Below are 13,650 nucleotides of genomic sequence, written 5' to 3' on the forward strand. Positions count from 1 at the left end.
AAATATCTCTATTCAATAGATTTTATTTGTACTATAGCCATTCTCAGCTTAAAATACGCTCGTTTTTATTATTTTGAGCACCCTGGACCCAATTGTGCAATTCGAATTTTTTTTACAAGATAGTCATTTTTTGCGTTTTGACCTACATTTTCCTCCAGGCACTTCTGATGCTATTTTAGGCCTTTCAAATTTTTGTTGACTTTGCAGTTTTCTAATCTGTGAAGTGAGCACCTGAGCTCAAAAAATAGAGGACTAGAACACAATAAATCGACAGTTTACAGTTTAATCATTTGGGAAAACTCAAGTCTTTAGCATTGGCTTTTTCAAAGATCGGTCTTTTCGTTAAACACGAACGAGGCAAAGTCTGGATCATGAACTTTTTCATGTCTGCCTGATTCTTTTCATAACTTGAACGAGTATTTTCATAAGAAAAAACGGTCTGGGTTGATATTTTCATAGGCCGCTTTGAACTAAGGCTGAAACCTCAATCAATATTTCAAAATTTTCTAGATGTACTATCGATTTGACTTTGGGAATGGCGCTGGTTTCACATACCCCCACCCCCACAACTGGATTGACTGGACTTATAGTGTGCCAGGAACATACATAATCACCGGAATGGCGGACGGAAGATACGTTAGTACTCGTTGCATACTTAGTTCTTATCTCAATCATTCTTATCATTTTTTATGTTATTTATTTGTTTAATCTTAAATCTCTAAAATTTAAATTCAAGTTTGATAACCGTAACAACTATGTGTGGCTAGGCTTTTATACATTTCATGAATCACTTGAAAAAACAGGAAAAGTTTGGTGCTCATACTATTATTAAAAATGAGTTCTAAAATTTTGAGCTTGTCTATTTTATGGAAAACGTTTATTAAATTGATGTTGAACCCGATTTACGGGAGTGACTCTCCATTAATCATTTGTAAAGGCGGGTCAAAATGTTGGATATTTGTAGTAACTAACACTTTTTTTCAATTGCAAACAAGAAAAACAAGAGATCTGATATTTCTGGAAGAGTCTCAATGTGGAATCCCAGTCGAGGTTGTCGTTTCCACTTAGTATGAAGTTAAATTTTCAAGCTTTTGAACGTTAATAGTGATCGTTTGTTTCTACAATTTTTAGGCGCAAAAATTGCCTTGATAGTCGACGACATAGTCTTGTATTTAGCAATCATGGCGAGCCAAGCCATATCATTGAATGAAAGAAAAGAAAACAAACTAGGCGACTCGGTAATGTGCGATCGCACATAAGGTTCTGACCCCGCTCATCCACAATTTTGGTTTAAGTAATTTAAAAAAAAATTGGCGTATGAACGAAAAGAAAGTCTCCAAAGCAAATAACTGTGGTGGAGTAAAAATGGAGCATTAGATTGATGAGATGTGCAAATATTAAGAAAACGAGTCAAGACGAACAGCAAAATCAAACAACAGCAACAACAAAAATTAATTACATCAAGAACTTCATGTCCGTTTTAAAAAACAAAACTTAATAACAAAGTCAGAATACCGTCGGATAAAACTGATATTAAACAAAATAACTTTCAATTCATCAGAAAAGATAAGGAAGTAGTCAATAAAAAAATGGTAACAATTAGACAATAAAGAACAAAAACAGTAAAATTGGAAAATTCGCTTTTTTTTTAAAACAATTAATTTCGAAATAATGAGAACCATTAGAAATCAAAAGAAACATCCCATAGGTGTACGAGTACCAATGCGTCCATAGAAGGAATTAAGAGCTACTGGTTTTCAATTTTTTACGCGGTTACAAGAAGAACATATAGACAACAAACAAAAAATCAAATAAAACTTGGCAGGAAACGCTTTCGTAACCGTAAACCCGAACTATGGCCATTAAAAAGTGTTCAATTGCACTTTCTGCAACCACCAACAATGAATTATGTGACCTCTTATTTATGAAGCTAGGTAACAGTTAGACAAAAATGGAAAATAAAATGCAAAAATAAGTAACAATTTAATTTCTTTTAAAAAAAATATTTCCATAAACATGAACGCCATTAATTACAGAATATAAAAATTAATTGGATTCATTCATTCTTCCGAAAAAAGCCCATGAGAATTATAATTATCCAGAATATGTCTTATGTCTACAAAAAGAACGTCAAACATGACAAAAATCAAAAATTGGTATATATTTTTTTCGTGTCGAAGCCAGTAAAGTAAACGAATTATTTATAAACAATAGATTTTGTGACATTAATTCCATTTTGAAACCTTCCATTGACAACAATAGTGTTTTGTTTGGCCAGTTTTTAACGAGACTAGATAACAACCATCCAATAAAAGGAACAAAATTGCGAAGATAAAATTTTTTTTTTCTTAATTTGGAAAACAATTGTTTTCAGAGTCATGAAAGCTATCAGCAATCTGCTAAAATCAGAAAATTGTCTCATCTATTCTTCCATGAAAATGCACTGAAACCGGGATATTGTATAGTAAAATTTGAAAAAGACAAAGTAAAAACAGCAGTTAAAGACAATTTAAAGAAACCAATTAAATTTTTCGAGAAAGTAGTGTCGAAGCCGTTTAAATCATAATCTATATCTTCAAGCGATTTGATAGTATCAAATGTCTGATTTTGAAAGCCAATAATGTGATATATGAACTGTCAATAACGTGATAATGTGACGAAACTAGAAAACGTGAAAAATGGGCAAATACCTAAAAATTAAGAAAGTTTGAAATCTAGTTGTATCAAAGCCAGTAGCCATAACTTAAGGCGTAAGACCGCAATAAAGATTGAATTTGACTTCACCAGAAAAAAGAAGCAATCTTTCATTGCTGACAATAAACTAAAAGTTGACCAAAGAAGGAGAAAAAAGAGGCAAACGTTCAATAAGTCATTATTCATTTGAAAAAGAAATACTTTTAAAAGTCAAAACGACCATAAGCTTTTAAGTAATCAACTAGATACAATAATGGTTATATTAAGAACCCAATTAGAACTATCACTAGCGAGCTTTTTTGAAATGTTCTGTTATTTAATTATTGTAGAAAAGGTCAATTTTTTTTAAAAAAAAGACCGACTGTTTACAATCCGAATTATTTTTGAATTGTACCAGTCCAAGATTGGTCCAAAACTAGCCCTGCTAATTTTGTTTGTTCTTTAAGAGTACTTAATTATTCGAAAGTTATAGATATTGATTTTTTGTTAGTTAAATAATCAAAATTAGATGCTGCGTGTTTGATAATCAACGAATAAATTTAGCCAAAAACGGCAAAGTTTTAAGTACAGAGCACTCTCAACGGAATTTGAAGTAAAAAAGCCCCCTTTTTAGTCTACAAAAATTGATTTAGTGGTGTTTAGGTCCGTACTTCCTGTATATTTAATCAAAATGGACTAAAGAAACTTATTTCGTGCTTTTTTTGAACAAAAAGTCTGAATTTTGAAATATTTAGCCAGAATTTTTGACAAAAAATAAAAATAAATTCTGGTGTTCTTTTTTTTTTGTTTTTCACAAATACAAGTCAACGACATTTTCGAAAAAATTTAACAAATTTAAGCAAAATTGGCGAAGTTATATTCAAAAAATCTGGAAAAAGTGAATAAAATCTCGACGGAATTCACATTTTTTTTCTCAAAATTTAAACCTCGATAACTCCCTGTAAAAAACGAAAATTAAAAAAAGGACAGGCTTTCTAATGATATCAGTCTCAACTCTCTACGATGAATGTATCGATCGGCCAAAATTGAGTGAACAAAAAAAAACCCGTTTGAGTATATAGTTCCTTCCCCCTCAAGAGGGGTCGGAACAAAAAATGACATTTTGTTGAGTTGAATGACCAATTTAGCTTTCATTTTTCACAATGTTCAATTAAAAGAAGTTGTTGAGTTTTCCTTTTTTAAAAAAAGAAAAAATAATAAATGAAAGAAGCTTTTTTTGAGCATTTTGGGTCAATAATGATTAACGGGAAACAATATATTGACTGTTTGCAAGCTATAGGTTTTTTGTAATTCTCTTAAAGGCATGAATAAAAAGTTTTTCAAATCTGAAAAGAACTTTTAAAAGTAACGTCAGTGGGACAACAACTTTTGATATAAGAAAGAAATTTTGACTAACAAAAATATTACGTTTTGTAATTGACATCGGAAATGGAAACATTCGTTTTTGTAAACAGATATATACATTTTTAAATTCATGATAACAGATATAGTTATTGAGAGCCAATTTGAAATTGCCGATATTTCCTTGCCTTAAAAAACGAGAATATGGTTAAATCTACTCTGCTAACGTCTGCTAAGAAAAACACAAGCAAGCAACAGGTTTAATTTATTTTCGGTATTGATTTACTCCTGTTGTTTGATAAATTCGAACAGTGACCCGCAAAGTTCCTGGGCTTACCCTTCTTAGATACCATATCAAAGACCATATATGCTTCCGTCCGAGTCAAGGCAACATTTCTTGTATGTTTCTAAGAAGCCACATATGATTTTTGGTATGTTTTCCAAGATTTTACATATAAAAGGTAGTTCAGCAGTGCAGCACGATTTTGATGAGTTTCTCACAGATCTAATACTTTATGATCTTGAATATGGTATCTAAGAAACCATTATGGTCGAGGATATGGCATTTATAACACCATATACTTTTAAGATATTATAATTAATATGGGATCTTTTTTTTTAAATAGTCGGATGACTTTAACGCCAACACTTTGTTTCTGTAATGCCAGTATGTTGTGTATTTGTAAATGCTTGAGTTTTCTAGATTTTTTTAATTGAAAAATTTTAACAAAAAGTTGCATATTTCTAATAGCTTTGATTATTTTGAGTTTTTTGTAGTATGATGCCTTAAAAAAATAACTCATTGTTGACCTACACTTGTTGACCTACACTTGTGCAGTAATCATAACATTTATCATAGCTTCATTGACAAGATAAGAAAAGGTGCCGTTTGATTTGGGAAAATAATAGAGAACAAGAAAATCATTACTTACAAAAAGAAAATTTAGGATCGCCATATTTATACTCAGAAATGTCAAAAATTGATTTCTAATCAGTGATCTGTTCATCAAGTTTCGTTGAAAATTTTTTTCGTAGAATCGATCAGAAAAATTTCTGCTACTTAGTTTCGTAGAATCGATCAGAAAAATTTCTGCTACTTAGTTTCGTAGAATCGATCAGAAAAATTTCTGCTACTTAGTATTTTGGATTACGGGTTTTGTATTTTTTTAAAAAACAAAACTGTTTTATTTGTTGTATTTTATAGCAGATGATTCCAGTGATCCCTAACTTTTCCTCCAAAAAAGTGGGATCAAGATCCTTTTGAATTGAGAGTAAATGATTTGATCACTCCGAATTTGTTTCGTTTTGAGATATTTGTCGCAAAAACCAACTTGTAAGTGAGCGACTTGGGGTTGTAGCAAAAATCGGCAGAAAATAAGGGCCTTTCAAGACAGTTATTCTTTTCTTAATATCAACCTTGTGAGTAAGAAAAGATTAACAGTTTTTCTTTTCTTCGTGCTTTAGGCTTAGCTATTTCGCGTTAGCTTAGCATTGGCGAAACAGCATAGATTCAAAACAATTTTCTCAAATGGAAGTAATATGCACCCATTATCTGGCAGGGGTACAAAGGGAAAACATCCACTGTCTTTTATTCAGCCGCCAGTGGATGCAACCAAAGTGACAGTGAGGGAAGAAGTGAGGAAGGAGGGGGTGGTAGTGAGGTGTGAAGAGTTCTACCGCTTTGGGATGAAGTCCAACTGCAGTGTGTCCAGCATCCTGGGCACTGGACTCAAAGCCAACATCTACTGGGGTGACAGAGACAGAAAACAGTTCACATTCTCGGCCATTGAAGGTATGTAACCAGTATTGCGAGTTGACATGTTTACAGAATGGTTCCAGTGGTTACAAAAAAATTATTCGTGAGTCTTTTTCACTATTACCCCCCCCCCCACAAAACTACAGCCAACCATTTTGGCATGTTTACCATGATGGGTTTCATCAGCGCATTTCTAGCATAATTTCAGCTCAGATACGGTTTTTGAGACGATGTTTAAGTAATTGTGTAAGTAGTGGATAAAAAAAGGATTCCAACCACCAGTAAAATTTGTCCCTTTCTCCTAACGCTAATCGCGCATTTCGAATCGGGCCAAATTTTACTGTTTGTTGGAATCCTTGTTTTATCCACTACTATATATTAGCTCTAAATTCAATAAAAAAATCAATTAAAATCAAAAATAAAACAAAAAATCAAAAAATCGAAGCAAAAATTACATTTCACTCTTTAAGAGCGATTCACTCTTATTCGGAGTGATCCCCCCGTAGAAAGATCGCTCTTTTTCACTCTTAAAGAGTGATTCCCTCTTTATTGATTTTTTTTATTTTTTTATACTTTTTATTTCAAATTATCTATACTCTTCAATAAATTTATATTTTCGTTTACTTTTTCTATATTTATTCCATTATTAATAAGAAATGATACAAAAATATAGTATCTACATGAACAACTATCAGTGAAACTGCTTCGCAGATCCTCTGTTTGGACAATAACTAAAGGACTTACAGCTCTAGCATTTTGTCTTTTATCTAATAAGCTTCTATTAAATCCTCTAGTTAATTCTAAATCTGAATGTTGTTTCTTTACATGAGCCCGTATCCCATCATATCTCACAACAGAAGTACAATATGGACAATTAACTTTAGCTGAAGTACAACTTCTAAATGTATACTTACTCTTATCAAAATCAGTTAGTGGTTTTACATAATTACATTTATTACAACTTCTAATTAAGACTTCTGGGCTAAGGTTAGGGTTATGGTTAGGGTCAAGGTTAGGGTTAAGGTTAGGGTTAAGATTAGGATCTGAGTTAGAGTTAGAGTCATAGATAGAACTAGAACCAGAACCAGAACTAGAACTAGAACCAGAACCAGAACCAGAACCAGAACCAGAACCAGAACTAGAACCAGAACCAGAACTAGAACTAGAGCTAGAACTAGAACTAGAGCTAGAACTAGAACTAGAACTAGAGCTAGAACTAGAACTAGATTCATTTTTTAAAGAACAACCCCATGGAGAAAAATTATTAGCACAAATACCACTTAGTATTATATTACCACACATACATTTATCAGTTTTATCTTTATGACATGATTCATAATGATATTTTAAAACAGCAATGTTTCCATATTTATAGTTGCACTCTAAACATTTTAAAAGCATTTATAATAGGGTAAACTTCAATAATTACCTAATCATAGGACTTTGTCCATCAGTGGAACTGCTTTGCGGATAATATATAACCATGATTTCAATTAAATCTTTATTATTATCTTTAGATGTGATACACTCTGCTAAATATTTATTGCCTAACGTAATGAGTGTATTAGTTTTACACCTCTTATCTAAAATCAATTAAAGGTCTAATTCTTTTTTATCCCTAACAAAATTTATAATCTCTTATCTAAAATCTTCATTTTTTCCATATAGTCTGGTTAAAAACTTTCCTCCTTTTCTAATCAAAATTCCCATCTCTTCATTGACGAAGTCACAGCTACACTGATTTATATATTTTTTGTACTGTATTTCGTAGATTGGGCTTCGCCCATGTTTCACCATTAGTGAACGAGCTTTGCTCGTGGTTCTCCAAGCTACTTCGCAGATCATTATCCAACTCTTCTCCATATCCAACGTTAACTAATGTATTTACTCTACTCAACATTTTGCTTGCTCCCATTGCTACACTCCCAGCATTTCTTGATATTATATCAGGATAAATATAACTAAATATAAATAATTCTGAGCTTATAATTCCACCAATAGTTGATAAACGTTTTATACCCTTTCCCATAATCATTTCTTTAGTTAAAACATCATTCTGTATTTTAAAATTATTTAAGTTAAGAAGTTTATTAAAATAGAATATATAGTTATCGTGATAAATAACATTTCTATCTGTTGCATTTATCATGAGTGGTTTCATATATGCTATAAGTTTATTTATATCTTTTTTTTCTAATTCATCTTTTAAACTAAGAGCTTTTAAATCGAAGGAAACCAACTCTTGAATCATATATCATTGTTCTATTACTATTAATAATAATAAAAGTATTTTCCTTCATATTATATTTAATTATACCATAACGAAGTTCATCTGACATTCCATCTGTACGATTATAATGGTTACTATTCAACTCACTAATTATATTACTAAAGTCATGTTCACATTTATATATCTCATTAAAGTTTTTAAATAGATCAGGTCCATTATAAGTTGTTAAATAAATAGTATCACAACTCATTTTTGCTGTATTAGTTATTTGGGCTGGTTTATGATACATTACAATCATTTTAATTTTATAATGTCTATCTTCAGTAAAATAATAACCTGTATCCTTATTTAACCTATCACTCATATCATCAAGTACTATTACACAATTTTGAAAATTATGCATAATATTTGTTGTGATCATATTTATATCACATTTATTAAACCCAGTATAAAAATTATTAGACTCAGGATCTATCCAGTCTCTGTCATCTTTACACACTATAACTATATTTTTAGCTTGGTCTTGGTTTTGGTTTTGGTTTCGGTTTTGGTTTTGGTTTTGGTTTTGTTTTTGGTCTTGGTTTTGATCTTGGTTTTGGTCATGGTTTTGGTTTTGCTTTTGGTCTTGGTCTTGACTTTGGACTGAGTATAATTTTAAATATTGTCTAATAAAATATTTTTTGCCTGTACCAGTTCCACCATAAACAATAGTATGTAATGGTGACTTTTCATATTCAAATCTAACTAGACTCCTATTCATAAATCCATCAAAGTTTTCTTCTAGTTTTGTATATTTACTCGGTATCGAATTTTAAAATTAAAACAAATTAAAATTATGATAATAAAAATAAAAAGTATACCTCCTTTATCCATTTTCATATATAAAATTTATATATAAAAAATGCTTATCCTAACTTTTGAGGAATTCAATAATAAATTTAATATTGATAATAAAACTATGAGTGATATCAGAATAAAAGATATCGGTATAGATATAAGTCTAACACCAATTGAAATTGTAATGAGAGAAACCCCATCATTATTTTTAGAAGAATTTGTTGATCTAGGCTCTAATGAGAGAATACAACAATATGATGAATCTTATTGTGGGGCTTATTGTTTATCCATGATCTACTTTATTGATAGAGGATTTAGATTTAAAACTGCTTTGAATATTCTAGCTCATCAATGTAATTATCCGGGAATATATAATGAGTATTTTTGTTTAGGTTGTAATGATAATGTTAATGATAATGTTAATGATAATGATCTACGAAGTAGCTTTGCTAATAATAATAATGATAATGATAATGATAATGATAATGCTAATGATAATGTTAATGATAATGATAATGTTAAAGATAATGATAATGTTAATGATAATGTTAATGTTAATGATAATGATAATGTTAATGATAATGTTAATGATAATGATAATGACAATGTTAATGATAACGATAATGATAATGTTAAAGATAATGATAATGATAAAGATATTGATAATGATGATAAAGATAATTCTATATATCAGGGAACCTGCTTGGCAGATCTATTTGATGAAAAACATGGCGAAAAATGGCAAGCCAAGCCCCATGGCGAAGCATGGATGAAATCCCATCGAAAGGTTAAACCTAATAACAATAGTCCTACTAACACTATCTCTATAAACATAAATAAGGATCTAAAATCATGGCTAAATGATGATGATATAATTACTGAAGCCACATTCCCAGATAACTTTAGATGTATAATATCTGGTCCTAATGAATGTGGTAAGACATTCTTATTAAAAAAAACGAATTTTGGCTAGTATATATTGTGATAAGCTATACATCATTGGACCTACAGGCGATCAATATCAGAGTTTAGAGAGAATAAACCCAAAAGCAGTTGTCGAGTTTGTTAAAGATATAAAAGATTTACCATCTCCTGGTAAACTACCCAAAGACTTAAAGAAACTAATGATATTTGATGATGTTAGAGCAAAAGAACCGGCCATTAATGAATACTTTTGTACGGGTAGACATAATAATTGCAATATCATTTACCTAATCAAAATCCATTCACAATAGATAGACAGTGTGCTAGAGAGAATTGTAATCTATTTATTTTATTTGAACAAAGATGTAAAGTCCTCATATCTAAATATTAAGATTTTTTTAATAATGTTGAACTTAGTTATAATGATTTTGCTATTATATGTAATAAGGTATGGAGAGAGCCTTATAATTATATTGTCATTGATATAACTAAAAATAAAAATATTAATGGTAAACTAAGAATTAATTGGGATCGGAGAGTTTTGTAGTTAAATTATTTCTATGTCCATGGCTATTATCATAGATAGAGATTGAAATATAAGTGAAACTGCTTGGCTAGCCACGAGCAAAGCTCGTCGGTAAAGCACAGACGGAGTCTGTTCGCAGATAACCATATCATTAACTATCAGGGAGCCTGCTTCGCAGATAATTTGATTCTAAATCGAATGTAAAGTAAAACTTAATACATCAACATTAAAGTCTATAGGTATTAAAGTCTATACCTAATTTTGTTGTATTAAGTATAGGTTCACTAAAGTTAAACTTTTCGATTGGTTTTATCATTCTAAAGTTAAGTGTATGCTCGTCTTTAGTTTTAGTTAAAGCTTCATATATATTTTGTCATCCATTTTTTATATTCAAATATTAGATTATATTTATGGTTATAGTCATAATTTTGGTGAAACATCTGCGAAGCAGTTTCCCTGATCCGTGGAACCGCTTCACGGATGGGCGAGGCCCCATAGTCTTAGTTATAAATAAAAGTTAAATTTTTATCTTATAAAAAGGATTTTAATTTGGATACAACTTATGGTTATAATAATGATATACACAAAAGTAAGATTTAAAAATATAAACCAAATAATCTGGCAACAATGAATACAATCAATACTAACACTAATATCATTCTCAATAGAGAAGAGAATCATTTAAATTTGCATGATTCATATCTAGAGATAGAATTTGTTGTATCAGATGATGCTGGTGGTGTATTTGCTAATGATGCTAATATCAGATTAGTTAATTATGGTATGATGGCATTGTTTAGTTCAATTAAGCTTGAAACTAGTGGTGGTAGGACTTTTGAATATATAGATCATTGTCATCCTAATCTATTGATGTATAAGTTATTAACTAGCACTGTTGATGAATATGAGAGTGGTTTTGTTAGAAATCAGGGCAATAGAGATAGTCAACTTAAAAGTGACCATATTGCTGCACAACGAGGTCATATGTATTTGATGATTAAGATGAGTGATCTATTTGGTTTTTTAAATGATTTAGAAAAGATTATAAAAGGTTTAGGATTTAAACTAATATTAAAAAGAAATAATATTCATAGAGCTCTATATAGAGTTAATGCTAATCCTGGTGCAGTTGCTAATGATGTCAATATAGAAATTAGAGATATATCATGGTGTGTGCCTGGTATTGATCCTAGTAATGATAATAGAATTATTGTTCAAAAGGGTTTAAGTAAAAAGAATAATACAGACTTTAGCTATTTTGAAAGAAAGACATTTTATGAGAATGTACCCAATGCTACTAACTTCTTGTTTGATCTAGGTATGGAAAGTGGGATGGAAAGACCACAATATATAATAGTTGGTTTTGAAAATAATTATGTTAATGAACAAACTCATGATGCAAGTGCATTTGATATAATGAATGTTACTGAATGTTATTGTAAGATTGGTAGTGAGTTTTATCCCGAGGATAGAATGAATATTAATTATGTTACCAACAATTATAATGAGGCTTTTAGAGAGATTGTGAATTTTAATAAAGATTATAATGGATTACCTCATAATTTTAAACCGTATATAAATCATAGAACATTCAAAAGTAGTTATAGAATATATGTATTTGATACTAGATATCAAAGTGATCATATGGGTCCACAACCAATACAACTTAATTTTGAATTTAGTGCTGCAGTTGCAGATGTTATATGCCATGCATTATTATTAACTAGAAAGGTTATTTCTGTTAATAGTGATGGTAATAAGATGGTTGATATAATCTCATAGACATATTCTTAGTTAAAATTAAGTCATAGTTATAATTAAGTCATAGTTTTAATTAAAACTATAGTCCTTGTCATTATTTCCTACTAGTCTTAACAAAACCCTTAGCATAAGTAATATCTATTTTCTTTTTACTCTCTAGAGATAGACCCTTAGCTTCAAGCTTAATCTTAGCCTTGGGCCTAACATTGGGCTTGGGCTTAGGCTTCAAGCATCGCTTGCGGGTGGAACCCGTAGGCTTAGGCTTAATAACAACAAAAGGATTATACTTTTTAACTTCCATCATTTTTTATATAAAGAAATGAGTCTTTTAAATAAGTTCAAAACTAATTCTTATTGTGTTGGTGGTAGACATTATAGTGGTAATAATAATATTCATGGGTTTGTCTCAGCTAAAGGAACTAAGATGTTAAAGGGTAATTGTGTTAAGTGTAGAAGGAATAAGTCAATTACTGTATCTGATGCAACAATAGAAGCAGAGGGATTGAAAGATTTCTTTAAAAGTGTTGGTAGAGCTACAGTTAACTTTGGAAAGAAGGTTGCTAATAATCCATTAAGAGCATTAGAAAAAGCAAGTAAAATAAGAAGTGCAGCTGCATCTAGAAACCCTAGACTTGCTTTATCAGCCACACCTGATTTAATTGAAATTGCAACTACTGGTGAAGCTATAAAGGTAATACAAAAAGGAAGAGGTATATACTTAGGCACAAAGAAGAGATATTTATTTGATTATGATTATGATTATATTATGTTTATGATAATGTTTTTGATTATGATTATTTTATATTTATGATTATGATTATGATTTTGATTATATTTGTATTATGTTTATGATTATCGATAAATTTTAATACTATTATTATTATTACTAAATACATTATTATAACTAAACACTAACAACTTTAGTTTAAAAAAACACTCAGCTTATTTTTCTTGTTCTTCTTATAGTCCTCATATACCCTAACTAATTCATTATACTCATCATTATCTATTTTATTATCATTCATTGATTTAGTATATAGTCTATTAATCTTGTCGCTAAACTTTTTACTTAAAATATACATTTGTGAATACTTTATAATTTTATTTCTTATTTTAGTATTAATTGTTTTTGATAATGAACCACAAACAGTTGCTGTAGCAAAAACTGTTGGTATAGAATAAGGTAATCCTATACCTGTTAATGCAACTGATGTTGATGTTGCAGTTGTTGCTATAGATGATAATACTATTTCTATTATCTCAGCTACGTTAATATAATTCTTTTATCTACTTAACTTCTTATTGTAGTTATTAGTTTCAGTTTCATAATAATTTCGAATAACTTTTATAATGTTAATATTGTTGTTAAATTTATTATTAGCTTGAATCTTTTCGTTTATTTATTTTTCATTAACGGTTGACAAGATGGGATATAGTAATCTCTCACTCAGTGCTGTTGGGTTAGTCATAGTTTCGGTTATTTTAATTAGTAAAAATTCTTTCTATTTCTTTCGTTATATCTTCTTGTTTAAAACCATAATGCATCTCAAGTCTTGCTTGCTCTTTATTATCAACTAACGT

At 30.0% G+C, this 13,650-nt stretch overlaps 1 protein-coding gene across 1 annotated transcript in view; it reads left to right on the forward strand.

The window, feature by feature from the left end:
- LOC142335019 (uncharacterized) overlaps positions 1 to 13,650 on the forward strand; it is a 41,776-nt gene that overhangs the window by 12,861 nt on the left and 15,265 nt on the right. Inside the window, exons 6-7 of the mRNA XM_075383346.1 lie at positions 511 to 636; positions 5,632 to 5,827. Of these exons, the coding sequence (XP_075239461.1) occupies positions 511 to 636; positions 5,632 to 5,827 (322 nt within the window). The remainder of the gene's footprint in view (positions 1 to 510; positions 637 to 5,631; positions 5,828 to 13,650) is intronic.

The sequence above is a fragment of the Convolutriloba macropyga genome, chromosome 2 (assembly GCF_964194025.1).
Source record: "Convolutriloba macropyga chromosome 2, txConMacr16.3, whole genome shotgun sequence".
Classification (NCBI taxonomy): domain Eukaryota; kingdom Metazoa; phylum Xenacoelomorpha; order Acoela; family Convolutidae; genus Convolutriloba; species Convolutriloba macropyga.